The sequence below is a fragment of the Haliaeetus albicilla genome, chromosome 8 (assembly GCF_947461875.1).
Source record: "Haliaeetus albicilla chromosome 8, bHalAlb1.1, whole genome shotgun sequence".
In the NCBI taxonomy this organism is placed as follows: Eukaryota; Metazoa; Chordata; class Aves; order Accipitriformes; family Accipitridae; genus Haliaeetus; species Haliaeetus albicilla.
Genome location: NC_091490.1, coordinates 11,018,699 through 11,035,694, shown reverse-complemented (window position 1 = coordinate 11,035,694; position 16,996 = coordinate 11,018,699). Strand labels below are relative to the sequence as shown.

The 16,996-nt window shown below is 37.3% G+C and overlaps 1 protein-coding gene across 9 annotated transcripts in view; it reads left to right on the top strand.

Moving 5' to 3' along the window:
- MAST2 (microtubule associated serine/threonine kinase 2) overlaps positions 1 to 16,996 on the top strand; it is a 198,834-nt gene that overhangs the window by 86,548 nt on the left and 95,290 nt on the right. For 4 of the 9 annotated variants that reach the window (XM_069788840.1, XM_069788839.1, XM_069788842.1 and 1 more), the window contains exon 5: positions 8,391 to 8,597. The exons of 3 other annotated variants lie outside the window; for them this stretch is intronic. In XM_069788840.1, coding sequence (XP_069644941.1) covers positions 8,391 to 8,597 — 207 coding nt within the window. Of the gene's footprint in view, positions 1 to 6,218; positions 6,443 to 7,543; positions 7,577 to 8,390; positions 8,598 to 16,996 lie in introns of those variants that run through there. 2 more of the 9 variants (XM_069788844.1, XM_069788846.1) reach the window with 2 other exon arrangements.

The window sequence follows — 16,996 nt, the reverse complement described above, 5'->3', positions numbered from 1 at the left end:
CTCCACAGAAGTCATGGATTACTTATGTGATATGGACAACTTTGATCACTGCTCTTCAAACAGTCTGTTGACAGAAGTCTTAAGTACACAGCTCCTGGGCCAGGCAGGTCAGGTGTTTGTGGAGCAGTCAGTGTAATAGAGGTATTTCAACAAAGTAGCAAATGTCAGGAAAACTAGGCTTTTCAAAATGTGGTTTAAACAAATAGCAATTTTTTTTAAACACATAATGATGTTTAAAGAATTTTAGCAAACTAACTTGTGTTTCAATGAAATTATGAGAGCTTAGCTTCTGCTATGCTTACAGATTTATGGTGGAAGAAATTGTGTTATTGATTGCATTATATAAAAGAGAAAGCTTTTGTACTGCCTGCAATTGCATTATGATTTAAAATTGTTTCCCAAAGCTTGTAGACTACAGACATGAGGCTCACAAAAGCATATAACCTTTCTTCCTCAGGTTTCTGGTTCTAATGAGAAATGATTTTCAGTCTTTCAATGTAAGCTATCCCCTTTGTATAAGAAACAGTGCTTGGAAAATGCTGTGTAGCACCAGTGATTCAGGTCTGAACAATACAACGGATCAAAAGGCCTTTTTTAAAAATGGGGCATGACCAGACCTTTTTGTTTAGTTCGCATGACAATTGTAAACCAGTCAGGGAGTTATTTAAAGAACATGAAACACTGGATGATTTTTTTTTTTTCAAACTAGTATGCCTTAAAGGCTAGCTTAACTATATTTGATAGATTTTTAAGAAAGGTGGTGTTCATGGTTTGAAGATTGTGCAGGTTCTTAAAACAAATGGTGGAGCAGTGAGGTACCAGTAAGTTTTTTGTTTAATGTAACTTAGATATTTTTGTACAAAACTTTTGGAATTGAAATTGAGGATGCCAGAGATATTCCCTTCCCTCATTCAAGCATGGAGGTGGGTATGACACAAAACTACTCATGTATTTACATTTGAAATTTCTGAGACACAAATGAAGTGCTTCAAATGTGTAGTATTTTATTTAGTAGTAACTAAACTGAATGACTGAATGTTTTATTTCTATATTGACTTAACACGTTCAGTTTTCATTACTTCACTTTAGTTTTCTTCCACAAGTGAGTGCCTTTTAAGGCATCATTATGTTAAGAAATTTAGCGACCTGTGTCAAGAAGATCCAGGCCATAAATTTTAAGCACAAGGTTGCAGCTATTGGTGAGACTGAAAATCTATGAAGAATTGAAATGTTTTCAGTTAGTTGCCTGTGTTATCTAGTTGATTATTTGATTGCAGTTTCTGGAATTACAGATTCTGTAGTCAGTTCTACCAAATGATTTCTTGTTGTTTGAAAAGTTTAACTATTTAAGAAGTCAGTATTGCATTGTAGCTTGTGTATATTTGTGTTGATGCTGTACTTTTAAGCTTATAGGCTCACTGAAAAGGGTCTTATTGAGCTGATGTACATTATTTGCATATCCCAGTGTCAGAGTGCTTACTTGATTTAAAACAAAATCCACTCTTAGTCTTCAAATCAGGAATTAGAGAAATTTATATCAAGAAAGGGAATAATTATAATATGTGTGTGTATATATATATGTTAAAAATATACATATAATATGTATAAATTTGTTCAACCATTCTGTCAAAAAGGGTGGCCTAACAATGTGCACTTAAATACAGACTGTAGGCAGTTCTCAGTTCTTCTGGAGGCTTTTCCTCTGCTTGAATCAACTTAACAGTGAACCTCATAAGCAAAAATAAATTCTGAAAATAAAATTTATTCTGAAAAGCTGTTGTGCTGTAGCTAATGAGTAGGGATAGTTATGGATGTAGCTAGGTCCTGATTCATTGACTGCCATTCACTCACTTTTGTTCACCGACAGGAGCAGAAGCAGGAATTGGCAGAAGGATGAAGTATCTGGCTTGGAGCCAGAAACCCTCAAGAGGTGCATCCATTTTCTGCACAAACTCCAGCCTTTGTAGCAATTCAGTAGCAATTGTATTATATAGAAATATACAGCCACTCAGCATTTTTCTGTGTGCTAGTCTGGAGGCTGGGGTGCATTTACTACTGTAAAAAGATCATATTTGGGGAGGAAGTAATTATTTTCTAGCCAGCCAGAAGTAGAATGAAGACTTGATTATTGCTGCTTGCTAGGTGATTGCTTTGGTTAATTGTTGAGTTAGAAAGGTTTTAGACTGTGGATTAGCTAGGGTATTTGTCATTGCTGAATGGAGAAGGCAAGCTCTTCCTGACAATGCTTCTAACTTTATCTGACTCCTATTGCTTCCTATTTGCCTGGGTCAGTATTAGTAGTCTCTATTTTTCTGCAGGAACTGATTGTAGGCATGGGCGACAACAGTTGCTATGCTTGTTTGTACTAAGGAAAGGAGTGGAGTTAGATGTCTCAGTATTTTGGGCAGGAGAGCATGAGGAATTTTGTCACCTAAAGAAGGTCTTGGGTAGAAGCTGAAGAGAATGAATGGTGGGATGGAGCCTGTGAAGTCTCTTGATTAGCATCTCTACTTCCATATTAGCAGAAGGGAACACAAGCACACCTTAAATGATGACTTTGCCCTTGGAGATCTTGCAGTCTAATCTTGAAATAATCAGCACAAAGTGAGCAGGCATGTAAAACAGATGGGGGAGTTGTATGCAGGGTGACATTAAGAGAAATACCTGATTATTTGCATACCATTTTGTTGTTAATGTGCTTAAAGTGTGTGTGTTTCTATAGGGGAGTTATGTTTAATACACTAAAGGAAATTATACTCAACTGAGTTGTAGGCTGCTAAGAGGTTGAATAATACAAGTATGAGAACAGGAATAAGTAGTTATATTCTGTCTGGTGTGGTTCAATAATCAGAGTTCAAAGTTTTCCTTTAATAAATTATGCATATAAATGTATTGGTTATGTTTTTCCCATGCTTTGTTCACAAAAAATAATTACCATTCATGAATATTTTCTTTAATTTCAAATAGCAAATGTGAAGTGATAGACCCAAACTTTGATCTCCATCCTATTAGTGGAAGCAGTTTAATTATTTTCAGCCATTACCCTCTTCTGTTCTTTTGGTGCTACAGCGTGTACAGAGATTATTTTTTTGTATTGTTGTCTTCAGCTTTCAAATGGTTTTGATGTGCACCTGCACGTGAAGCGCACTAGAGATGTTCCAGACTTCAAAGGACAAAGGTGGGGACTGCACAGCCAGACTAGGCTCATGATGAAGTGCTCATGTGCGTTCATGTGTATAACAGGAACTCAGTATCCAAAAGACCAGGCTGTAAACTGCAGATTTTCGTCGTGGCTGCAGGATCCACACCACCGTCCTGGAGCTCACTATTTCTTCTGATTGCCTCCTCGGCTAATCAGCAGTCACTAAATTGAGTTGGGGTGGCATTTGAGCCATCTGGTTTCTTGTTCAGTACCCCATTTTTAGTCAGTTCAGTTGTTTATAACTGAACGGGCCAACTTTATCGATCCGTTCAGGTTTTTTTAAGAAAAATGTGGGTTTATATTTGAAATCCTCATGGTTTCTTAGACAGGGTTACTAGCTTAGGTTGCTGTAATTTTTGTACTATCTAAACGTAAAATTTTCTAAAAAGAAAATACTGCTTTCCCACATTATATCTAAATTTGAAAAGAGTCATTTCCTCAGCAAACTAAATTTGCCAAACCAGTTTTTAATTTCAGATGCAAGTTATTTTTGTTAATTCTTTCCTGCTATCAACCATCTGTATCAAATATACTTTTAAAGTCTGTGTACAAATGGAAAAAGAACACGGAGGCATAAGAAACATGAAAAATACTTATAATCCTGAATCTATCGAGTAAAAATACACATTTAAATAAATCAAATATTACAAACTGCTGTTTTTATGGTGATAGGTGCTGATGAGAAATAATATTTACCTGAATTTTTTGTGTCTATCTTTATGAAATTGGTAAGCAACGTAATAGTGTTTGCTAAAGTCATGTGCAAGGCTTTTATGGTGTTCTTTATTCCTAATCTCTTCTTAAGGCAATTTACATCCACTGTGGGGCTCGTTTTCTCTCTTTCTCTCCCTCCTTCTCTGCTCTCCCCTTCTACTTTATAAACCTCTGAAGGTTCTTAGTTTCTACAGCCCTAGACATTTCATAGGGTGTTTCATTAAACAAGTCTTCATCGTAATTTGTTAAATTTACCCCCAGCTTCCTGACAAAACATACCAAGGTATTTCTTTGGGAGGATATGCTGAATACCAGTTTATATCAATTTCTGCTTGTATTCTTTTTAATGCTTAGACCTTGGAAACAACAACAAGTTTGATGGCAGGCAAAAAAAATTTTTGGCCTTTAGTGCTGGTTTATGTCATTATCTTGCCGTGCTCAGGTGCTGTGGGAATTTCCTCTGTATCTGCAGAGAAATGGAGTATATAATTCCATTTCTGTTCGTCTTGGCGGGTAAGCGTTTCTGCTGGGGATCGATTGATGCTGTTTCCCTGCCAGGAGCAAGTGCTGTGCCTCAAGTGTGGAGAAGCCAAAGTGCTGGAAATGGAGAAAAAAATGGTTCTGAAAAGGAGTAGGGAGTTTTGCTACTTTTGCACTCTGTTCTGTCCTGGTTCTGGAAATAGAGTAAGAAATAATGCCTCCATTCAATGCTTTCTGCTTGTGATACTTTTTATAGATGGGGAGAGAAAGAGGTGGTATTTTCTAACCACTCCATCCTTCTCTGAGCTGCATAGAAGCAGTAGATCAAAAATAACCCGGTACTCTTAAGCTGATATGTGGGGCTGGCTCTGGAGGTGGAACGTGCCGAATTATTCCTGCAGGGCTCTGTAGGAGTGTTGCTATTTGTATATTAGGCTTTAAAAATAATTTGAAAGTATTGTTTGTATAAAAAAAATGATTTAGTGAATAAGAGGGATTTTAGTGTTTTGTATATACTGTAATCTCAGAGACAAAGAATTTATGGAGGTTTTCATCAAGGATTTAAAAGTGAGAAAAGTCTTTTGTGCAGTTTTTATTATCAAGTTTCCACTGCTTAATCCAGGTTCTCATTTAATAAGTATAATAAAATTATACGTTAACATACCAAATTTGTACCTTTTGTTGCTTGCTGTGCTTTCTTACTCTGAAGGCATGGGGTGGGGGGGCAAGGGCTCTGGTTGTTTAAGGCACAGCCACCGTGGGCACCCTGGCCCTTACTTTTGAGACTGGCAGTTTATTCTCCTGATGGGACATAGCTGTTGAGTGGTGGTGACCTTGTAGTGTGGGGCATTCCTGCTGTGATTTGAATCATGGGAGGGTCTGAAGATATGAGTTGTAATCTGGAATTTGACTTGGTTGATGAGTACTTGTGAATAGCAGTCTTTACCTGCCTAAATACCGTCTTTAACACTTCAAAGTCTATCAAAGATATGTATTTGGATTTTTTGGGGGGAAAGCTATCGTCTTACAAATACACATTTAAAAAATGTTGGACATTATTTTGGGGCAGTTTTGTTAATAGCATGAAATTGATTTTGAGCTGATTGAAATTGCCATTTGCTAACAAAAATGCAAGACTAGCATTGTACAAGGGAACACTGTCTCCTAATGAAGGTGTTTGTTCCTGCCCCCCCTCCCCACCCCCATTTGGCTCCCCAGGCTGCAATTGCTGTTGCTCTGTTTTCAGTGCTAGAATCCATAAAGTTTGTAGCTGAAACACAGCTTGGGAGTTACAGGAAGATGTTTTAAGATTAAAGTTGTGTGTGTTCTTAAGGGGATTGATTTCTGAAAAAGGGATGGTTCACATGTTCCCCCGCCGGTCAAGAACAGCTGCTCTTTGCACCGCTGAGGACTCTGCAAGGGCTTTGGGTGGGAGCAGTCGCTCTATTCCTATCGCAGTGTGAGTTTTCAAGCTGCTACGTGAGATTTCTGCCAGAATCCTTTCAAGTGTGCCATCGCTCCCTTTGGCTTTATGCTTTCCTTTTGATTTGGCGAGAGCGACTGTTCCTGCTCCTTGAAGCCCAGGAGAAGTTTGTTGCTGATTTGCTGTGGGCTCAGCCTGAGTGTGTCAGGACTATATTGCTGGCTGCGTGACAGGTCAGATGGCTAGTTTCTGTCTTGGACTTTTCTGAGCCTTCATTTCGTACTGGTGGGCTTCATCTCTTTTCTCTGGATGCTATGAATAGACTTGGAAGAAGGTTTTGGGGGTTTTTTTGTTGGTTTTTTTTTTTTTTTTTTAAATAATTAGGTTTTTGACATGAGCCGTGTGATTAATCTGAACGATTACTGAACTCCTGAGGTCTCTGTGACACTGGGGTACATGAAGAGCTTGGAATTGTACTGATTGTTCTGTGCTCTGCGTTGGAGTGATAACGATGGGCTCTCCTTCCCGGCTGTAAGCCTCTTATGCTGGGAAGAACCATAGTGTATCAGCACAATGATGAAACGGAGGAAACAGAGGCTTGGAGCCCCGTCTCTGCGGATCCAGTAAGGACTGTTGTGAGAAATAAATTGCACTTAAACATTTCAAATTGAAACTATGAAGAAAAAAAAACCAAGCCAGAATTTTCTGTGGCCAATAGACATTCCTTTTATTTGTTAGAACTTTCTTTATCTGTCATGCTTATTTGGCTGTACACGAAATTTCATTTGGAAGCTTTAACATTGTACTTTTGTGGAGCATTTACCATAAAGTATAGCCAAAAAAGAGAAATATTTAAATATTTTTAAATTGGGTACATTGTGGTTAGGTCTTGTACCAAGCATTAATTAATGTAGTAAAACTGAATGTTTGTAACTCTTTCTAGTTTGATAACTCTTCAGATTTAAAAAGTACTTCTAATAATCTGCCAGAAAGCTGTCACAAGGCTCAAATTTCCAGAAACCTTTGCTACCTTTATTATATTTTTAAATTAAGAATGCTATTGAAAACTTTTTGATTCAAAGCAAAGAATCTTTATTTACATTGCCACATGTATTTCTACAAATGAAATTTAAACAAGCAATTCCTTTTTAATGCTTGTGTCCTTTATAAATGCTTTGAAATCTACTAATGAAAACTGCTATTGATGATGTTCATAGTGATATTTATTATTTCTATTAGGTAAAATTAAGGAAACTGTATATTTAATGCTATGTTTATAAGTAGAGGAGGTTAAATGAATCTATCACATAGTGAAGGGAGGAGCAGGGTGAGAGGCAGGCTTAACGTTTTCTGTCTGCAGACTGTAAAGCTCATCAGCTGTTTAAGCAGAGATTGCTAGGGGGGAGGATTTCTAATATGTAAGGGTTACTTACTGATGAGTATTTGGATTCATTAGGAAATTTAGAGCAAGGAATGTTGACAAACATGCTTGACTTCAGGACTTTCAGTGTAAAATGCCTGAATACTAAACAAAACTGAAACATGCCCCAGATTTCCCTTTTGCTCACTTTTGTATTTAAATACGGTAAACAGAAAATTTTTTCATCCCTCAGTCAAAATCAAAGTTATAGTTGTAAGAACATGGTGGCACTAGTATGTATTTAACGCATAAGCACACTTTATAATACCAATATTTGTTAAGTTAACTTTTACTTTATTTCCAGTGAAGGACATCTCATCGTGTATAGTTCAATAAAGTAGGTGTTAGAACCTCTTTTTTTTTTATCTCTATGTAGAAGTCTGTTTGCAGCTTTTTGGAAAGCAGCTACTTTGAGATATTTTCTGTGTTCTCTGTATACGTATGTGTATTGGCTGCTAACCCTGCAAAAGCAGTATAGTTTACAGAACTGAGCACAGAGCTGGGAATCGGTGTCCTCAGCTGTAATCCTGATACTACCATGGATGTGCTATGGACAAGTCACTTAACCTCTTTGTGCCTCAGTTTCCCCACTGCTAAAATTAGAATAAAGCCATTTTGCAGTGCTGCTTTCAGGCTTAATTAGTTGTCGTTCTAAAACACTGTCAGTGCTAAAAGTTGTTTTCTGGTTAATGGTTTTTGTAATTCATGTTTTCACAGTTGCATACTTCTATTGTTGCTACAGCCCTGGTGTAGAACCATGGCTCCCAAATTGTGAAGGCTGTGATATAAACGGTACATGTCTGTTACTGGTGCCATTATCAGTTTGTTATTTTTTCTCATTTAAAAGTTTTACATTGCAGATTGACAGTGGTGTGTATTCCAGACAGCCTGGGAATCACTACAAAAAAGGATTTGATAATTCCAGATTGGAAGATTTTAATAGTGGAAAAATAATGTTGACTAGATATTATATTGACTGACAAATACATTTTGGTTTGGATGATAATCGAAAGGATGACTAATTAGTTTATTGCATTTATTAAGAAGATATAACTTGTATTTTGGAAGTATCTTTTTTTTTAGTTTATTGAAAAAGAAGATGTGATATTGACCCCGATTTATTTTTTTTTTCTACTGTGGTACCTTGTCAGAATCTCCTCTACTTTGTACTCCCACTGCCGAGGAAGTGATGTTCATCAGCACATGTTCTCTCCTACATCTGCTCCAGGTCTGCAGCACCTTAAATTCCCATTTAGTGCTGACTGTGCGCTTGTTACTTCTCCTTTAGTATTTTACCTGAACTCGCAACCCCAGAGCAATCCGTCTAGTCCATGCTACAGCCATCCTTTTCAGTGGAGGTAAGGAGAGGTATCAACTAGGAATTTCTAACAGTTTGGTGTTGCTGTAACCATTTATGAACTTACTAGCTTTATAGTTTAAGAAAATAATATCTAACAGAAGGGAACAGCCTTGTAGTTGTAATTTACTTCCAGTCATTTAGGGTTCAGGTTGATGTTGCTTGTTGGTACAAATTTTTCTAGTTCATGTCTAGTTTAAGGCCCTGCATAGGAAGGAATATAAAATTAATTGAGGAATGGAAACCTGTCTACCTGCGTGTGCATGCAAATTGCTGGTTGTACCTTGTGCTAGCTTCTGAGTGCATGTGCAACTTGTATCATGGAGCAAAGGAACCCTCACAGATATCGTTAATGTCCAGAAAACCAACATAAAATTAAAACAGCCTAGTGTGGTTTCCTTAAAAACCCGTGCCTAGAATAGTGAGTCTGTGCTAACGTACTGTGCTCTGTTCTATTCACTGTAAATCCACATTAGTTTCTTACAGAACCTAGGAGGCTGAAGTCTTTGTCTCCAGACACAGGATCTACAAAAGATAATTAGTAAAATCGGGCCTGTTGTTAGGAGGCTTAAATATGAGGTACCAAGAGTGTGTAAACTGAAAAAAGTCCAAACCAGCTCAGTTTGTATTAAAGCATTTGAGAACGTGGCTGATGTGTTGTTCCTTCAGGAAGAGCCCTTCCTCCACATTGTGCTGTTATGGAATATGTATGGGAATCAGCAGCCCCAGTGGAAACTTTCAGCTTCTTCACTAAGAAGAAACTTCACCCAGTGAGATAGTCACTGACAAAGGCTAACGCAAGCTAGAGATCTCTGTGTGTGTGGTTATGAAATTGGAGCTCAGTGGTACCTACTTAAAACTTGAGCCAGCAGAGCCATCAGAGGGCTGGTTTGAAGTTCTCATGCTGCAGTGTGGATGTAGCTGGTCAAATTTCAGTTACTCATCAGGTGGTAATGCAATAGCCCCCGAATCTAGACTGTTATTTCAGAGGGAGATTGCTCTTGCTGGCCAGCTCTGGTAGGAGTAAAAAGAAAATGTGAAGTTGAGCTATTTTAGGCATCTGTCCCTCTAATGGAGAGTAACATATATTACATCTGTTGGGTGGAAGTCAGGTTGTCAGCAAAGGAAAGGGAAGTTGCATGTGTCTGTACTTGGTGTATTGTGCGCTGCCATGAAGAGAGAGGTGGTTGCCCAGTGTGCCTGCTGCCTTCCCTGCATGTTGGGCAGCACTTGGTGAAAATTCTTACTGTGGTGCTCATTTTGGCAGCACTTGCAGTGAAGTAAAGGGCACTGACTAAAGAGCAGTCTCAACATTTTAGTGTCATTGTCATCAATATAATTTTAAATTCTTTTTTGTTATTTAAAAGCTGCTGGTGGGTAATGTTCCTTTATAAGGGTGAAATGAGCTTAAATGCTGTTTAGCATTGGGGCCAATTAACAGACTGGTAAGTAGAAATTAAGTATCAAAATTAGATTATTGTTGAAGTCAGTTGAGAACTGGTTTTTTTTGGAGAGGAGATCTAATGATTCTCGATTATTTTCAGAAGCCTTTCTGGTACTTTACTGTTTTTTTTTTCTTCTGAGAATGCTTCAATCTTCAGGCTTTTGACATGGGTCAGTGAATAATTTTCTCTTTAAGACTAGTACATATAAAAGTTTTAGTGTCAAGTTATATTCCACTGTTACTAGGGACTCGCCTTGATAATAATATTTTTTACATATGGGGACCTTCCAGCCATCTGCTCTCTAAATACTGAATGGTTGATGATTCACAGATACGTGGCTCTGTGTAAGAGCTTAGGTCTACTATAATAACTTTTTATTTTTGTCACTGTTGCTTTCACCTGTGCAGCTCTTGATCCTGTTTTATCCTGTCTTTCTTTGTTGTAGTTTTGTTTACTTAGTTACAGTACCAGTGATAGCCATTCCTGCTTGCTTAGAGCAAAAGTTCATCTTGGCAAGTTATTATCATCATTGATCTACTCAGCTTAACACCCTCAGGTTAGCCAGGCTGTGGCTCATTTCCACGGCTATGGAAGTGATACTAGGAACTGGTGGAAAATGTAACTAGAAAAGTGTATCCCTTAATGTTAAATCTTTCTCATTTTTTACCATCTGTATATTGCGTTTGCAAGTATCTACATAGGTTTCCCCTCTTGCCTATTTTTCATGGTGTTGATAGTTTTACATGGATGGGTGAACAACTGTTGGTGCATCTGACATCAAGGGTGTCCTACAGCTAGCATGGAAGTTCATGGCTTCTGAAAGGATTAATCTCATTAAGAGCGAAAATATTTTATATATAGCCTTTGAACAATTGAAAATAATGTAAACCTTTCCAAAGAGTAAAAGGAAATGTGAAGTGGCATGATAACAATCAAAATAAATTGATAGCAGGTGACATAAGACTGCTATAGTTGATGCAACCATGGGTTGGAATTAAGGTCATGTATCTTTAGGAAGAAAAGAGAATGATGTCCAAAATTAAACTGAAGTATTGAGTCTCATATTTGGGATCTGGCTTGCACTCCTCTGGGGGTAGCAGGGAAGTCAAATGACTGAAGAAGAAAAAGGGGCCGTGTTTCACAGCTAGTCCTTTTTATGAGTTCGCAAGTCTTTGTACACCCATATTTGTACTTTAATCAAAACATGGATTTACAGCATTTCTTGATATCAAGTTGCTTAAAAGATGGAAGTGATGGGCCTTGAGATTAAAGGAACATGCATTTCCCCCCATTTTGAAAAACATTACGCTTTGTAACACCCTCAGCAAGATATAAACTAATTTCAATATTTCTAGAAAGGGATTGTTTGTGGTTACAAGGATGAAAGTGTTCAGGTGCCGTATTTCTGGCATCTCTGGATGCTGCAGTTGAGGTGAAGTCTCAGTGGAAATTTGCTTTGTCCTAACAAATTAAGGGAAGAGTTGGGTTCAGCTGGATTATTCAAGTAGTATTTTCTCATGCTATTTTGATTTCATGAATTCATGCCAGTTGTGGAACATGTTCTTATAGGGATATGTGGTAGAGATTATTTTTATAGGAATGTTTTCCCTTGGAGGTTCTAGCCTTAATGAAGTCTATTGATAATAGCTATTAATTTTTTATAGCTTTGCAGAATAGTTTCATGGATTTTTTTTCCTAGCCTGTACAAAATCTGGTCACCATTTCTGAGTGTGATGGTTGTCAGATCCTTGCTGTCTTATTTAAGTAAAACAAAATGGGAAACCTAATGTTGCTCCAAAATACTCAGTGTTTCAGCACAGTACATAATTACTTGATCAGTGTGTAATTACAATGTTATGAGTTTTATATAACTAGGATTTTATGGACATCTGTGATAGAGTTTAAGAATATATTAATTTATTTAGATAAAAAGCCTATTCTAGGAAACAAGCATTTAATCAATAACTGTGGTAAGTAACAAGAATATATTATACATAGATGTTCAGCAAATGTACTGGGAGGGTTGCGTGCCTTTATTTAAAGCCTTTTTCGTATAAGCTGTTGCAGTGGATGAGGGGAGACCTATATTTAGAGCTATGGATTGTTTGGGTGTATGAGCGTGGTTTGGCGTGCAGTGTCCTCAGCAAGTCTGCTCTCTTGCAGTAAACAGATGGGCTTCCCAGGCGTTGCAGGGTGCTGGTTAGCTCGCCTTCACCAAAGGGTAGGGATGGAGACATCTGCCTTGTTTGAATGGGGTCTTCTGATAGACTGTGGCTCTTTTTCTTACATATGGGGATTGCTGGTGTGTCTTGATGAGGGTCTTGTAACTCCAGTCCTACTTCAAGGCAGGTGCAGAAATCCCTTCCATAGTATAAGGATTTAGTCTTGGCATGCATGTCCCTAGATCACCCATGTTTTGGGTTTGAAGACTACATATATTTTACAAGAGCAGGACAGCACCTGTATCAGGAGAAGTTCCATATTTTTAGGGAAGATAAAAAACATTTCGGAATTCAGACTTGATGAGGTTCTTTATATTTTTATTTTGAAATACCTCAAGGCTTGTCAAGAGTTGGTGATAGTTTCCTATCTCTACTTAGATTTCCTTTTAGTTTAAAGTCACCTGATATAGATTTTAAGAGTTTATTTTAGTTAGAATTTCCTATTTGACAAACGTCGGATGATTAATGAAGAGGACTATATTCAGCTTGAATGACATGTGGAAATTGTTCTGTTTTTGCAGCAAGTGATATCCTCCTGGTTTAGTGCTTGATTTGGTACAGGTTCTGCTTTCTTAAATGTGCTAAATAATTGGTCAGAGTTGACTGCAAGACAGTATAATGTCACTTTTGGAAACAATGTAGATAAGCAATTCAGAAATAATGAGTAACAGAACAACTTTGTGAATATATCATTATGCATAATGTGAAATGGTGAATTTTGAGTAGGTAATCTTTTGGCAACTGAATTGTAATCTACATTGCACATTGAATGAATGAATGAGTTTCCCAGAATTCATTTCTTTTTTAATGGAAATTTTTCTCTGTATTCCTTTTCTTTTGTAGCAGTTATTATTCTCGGGAATAGTTTTTCCCATCTAGGAAATGGAGACTACAGAGGAGGGACATATTGGTGATACCTAAAACTTGACAGGCTCAGATAACTTTCTGTCTTTCTTACACTTACTGGAAACTGTCCATTGGCTTGCCACATGGTTGGAAATATTGAGGCATGGTGGCCTGAATGGTATAATTTTTTCATGTGGAGGCACTGTGTAAATGCTAAAATCCCTGCATCCTGCCTGGAGCTGCAGTAGCAGAAGAGTTAAACCCTGGGGTTTGGAGCCTGAGTTGTGAATTCTTGTCTCGTTCCAGGCTCACCGTTTGGCTGCCCTCCATGGGACCACTTATAAAGCATAACCTGGTGGTTTGACCTGGGAAATCAGAGGCTCCCAGAGGGGAGTATGTACTTGTGACTTCAGAAGTTGGGGATCTTTAATGTTTGCTAGCCATTTCACCTATAAACCAAGTGGTTCGTAACTGGTTTTTCTATATAATTGTGTTTGAAGGCTGTGATCTGTTGGTACACCTGCATATGAGCTGATTGATTTACTACCCCTGCACTATTTAAAGAGTTTGGGATGGTTGGGACATGCTAGCAACTTCTAGTGAGGAACGAAAAGCTCAACAGTTTCTTAAGAGACTGTAGTAAATACTGAAGCTTTTCTTTTTCTGTCCTTACCCTCAAATAACAGTGATTTCCTCAAACGATAGTAGTGTGCTCAGTTTGGTACAAAATTTTTCCTTCCACCTAGTCTGTCCCTCAAAGACCTTTTGATCTTGAATACAGATACAGAAACAACCTGTGCACTGAAAAATTCCTGACAAGGGAATCATTCTGAGAAAGACATATATATTCTTAACCAGGCAGTCATGTGTTTATTATTGTTGATAGACAGTCCCATGCGTTTTCCAAAACTTGTTTTTAATTGTACTATGAGGCAACCAGGTGCTGTTTTTAGTTGTGACTTGGAAAATTGGTGAGTGTGCAAACAGGCCTGTTAACATCCTGCACTGAAGCACTAATAGTAGAGATGTACTAATAGGCGAGTACCAAGTGTCAACTTAATGGACTTGAGCAGGGGAGAAACAGAGATTATATGACACAGCTGCTTGCATTAGCATGGGACTATTCTTGCCCATGAGCAGGAGATTCCTTTCAGATCTGTTTTCTTAAAAAATTACTGTTTGAAGCCAGGAGTTGCAATTTCTAATTTAGATAGATAAACCATTTAGTGGACTGATATTAAACTGAAACCTTAAGGAAAGTTTAGAATGTAAAGAAGGAAAGAAGATTTCAGGGTAACATTGCACCGTTTTTTAAAATTGTATCCCATTTCATCTGTGTCTCACTACCCTGAGCTATGTTGAACGTTACCTCAAATTTAAGCTCTTGTTTGAATATTCCAAACTGTACCATGCAAGACGGCCTGCAGCAGAGCTTCATCTTCTATAATGTATCCTTTTGTGCTCTCTTTTCTACAGGCTGCATCCGTACTCCCTTTTTCTTTGGCATCTCTCTATTCCTGTTTTTGTTCATTCATCTCAAATATGCTTGTTCTAGTCCTCCGAGTTCTCTCTTACCCTCATTTGTCTCCTAAAATTTTCCTACTTTCGCTAGTGGTTATTATTCTGTCATTCAATCCCTTCTGTGGTACTTGAGAGCATAATCTTCTAACCTAGTTTACATTACACTGTCATTATGAATTATTAACGTTCTAAAATAAAATCTTCAAACAGTAATCTTTGCTGTGGTGAAAGAGCTCCGTGTGCTTTTGTTTTCCTTCCTGTCCTGCCTGTCCTTTCCTTTCTTTAGACCTTCAGGTCTTTAGAGCAGGGATGTTATTGATCCAGCCGTCTGGGAAAGACTTGCTGTGCAATGAGAGTCATGTCACATCTCTGGGCTGAGATAAGCATTTATTTATATAAACACTAAAAAAAAAAAGTGTGGAAGTAAAACTCTTGATTCTATTAGAAGATCTGCTACACAAGTAGAAGTGATAATGTATGTTTGGGTTATAGCTTGCTTGAGAAGGTGAATATTATTTTTTGTGCTCTCTATTATATTGTTCCTATTTTTGTTCCTATGATTCTCAGTTTTATTTGTCAATAGATGAGAAATTTAAAATAACAACAGAACAGGTCAAGTTATAATTCTCAGCAAATGTTTAGGGCAAAAAAGTTCAACCAAAAGAAATCTGGTAAAAAACCCTATCAGCTTTCCTCCACACTTCATTTTAATGCAACTGTTTGTCCATTCTGCTTCTGAGAAATTGGAAGATTCCAAAATCTTTAAATGTCCAATTTTCCAAGTGAATCAACACACAAATATTGACCAGAAGTGTTCCTTTAAGTCACGAGTGTCTGCATTGCCCTTGCAGAGAACTTGCAATTAATTTGAACAAAATAGAGTTGATTACAGCTGCATTCATCTTTGACATAGAGGAACAGCCCATGGGGACATGTTCCAGCCTGCACCCCATGGCTTAGTGTGCGCAGCCTCCTCTAATATCAAGATGGATCATAAAACTGTGACCTGTCGCTTCTGCAACTTTCCTCCTCTTATCAAAAATAAGGGCAGCTGCAGACTACACTGTAGAACGCCACAGTCTATTTTTTACATACTGTTGTAAGTGGTCGGTATTGTGAAAAGTACTTTATTAATTTTGCAAATCATATTTTCTCTGCAGAAAGTACGTTCTTAGGACAAGCAGGTGGTGTTCATTTGCATGCATGATCTATGCTGTCTCGGCTAATCTGTTTGCTTAGTAGTTTGTGTGTTGTGCAAAATAATCTGAGCTGGAAGTATTATTTGTTTTTATCACTAGTTGCACTTTTATAGGCAGTGCAGAAGCCTAAATTTGGTTTTGTTAGAAAATATTAAAAAGTTGCATAAATTTTGCTTATATTTGGATTTTTTTTTTTTCCTTCCCCTAGTCTATAAAATCTGTATAATGCTAGATCTGCTATTCAAAATTTGGAAGAAAAGAAAGTGAAGCGAGTATAAGATGAATATTCCCATTGATCAACATTTTCTTTTTTCTTTGTATCTGAGATGGTTTAAAGGGTGATTTATTTTAAAAATGACCAATTCTGTTATATATTTTTGTTTCTAGCTACATTATTTAGATTTATTTGTGTCATTTTTAATGTGTTAGAGTATAGTAAGATTTAGCATTGCCAACTTTTAAATTTTGTTTTTAGTATTTTAAAAGGAATTTTTCTCTGGAGACTGCAGAAATCATTGAGAGTTCCATATCTGTCTATTCTGTACTTTATTTCAAAGCAGAGAATACAGTTTGGGCAAATTTATCTTAAATTATTAAATCTGCTTCTGTGTTCCAGAACTCTAACATGTGTGTCCCTACTGATATATGGGGGGGGGCATACAGGTTAGAAGTCTTATATATATACAAAAGAAATCTTAGAAGAGCTTCTAAATGTTGTGTATATTTTGGGGAATGTTGCTTTTGTAATGCGTCACCTTTGTGGGTTTCCCAGAATTACTGTAAAACAGTTTATAGAGATGTATCAATCTGTAGTTACATAAAAATCAGCATTCTAGGCTTGTTCTCATGTTCGTTGTGTCTTGTACACTATATATTTCTCTGAGGCTCACAACCTTGAGTACTTTGCTTGCCTGCTGGTTGATGATATGTTGTCATGGCTTTTCCAGACTTTTAAGGTTAAAAGGTAAGCTTTTGCTATGAAGATTCTTATTATTTCACAGGAATAACTAAAATAGGGACCAATTTCTGTTAAAAATTCATGGCCAAATTAGGATGTAATTCTGCCTTTAAAACTGGATGAATTTTTTTTTTTTTTTTTTTTGGTATACCAGCACTCATGATGTTTCCCAAGCATGGTTTTGATTTCTCATGTCTCTTCTGTACCAC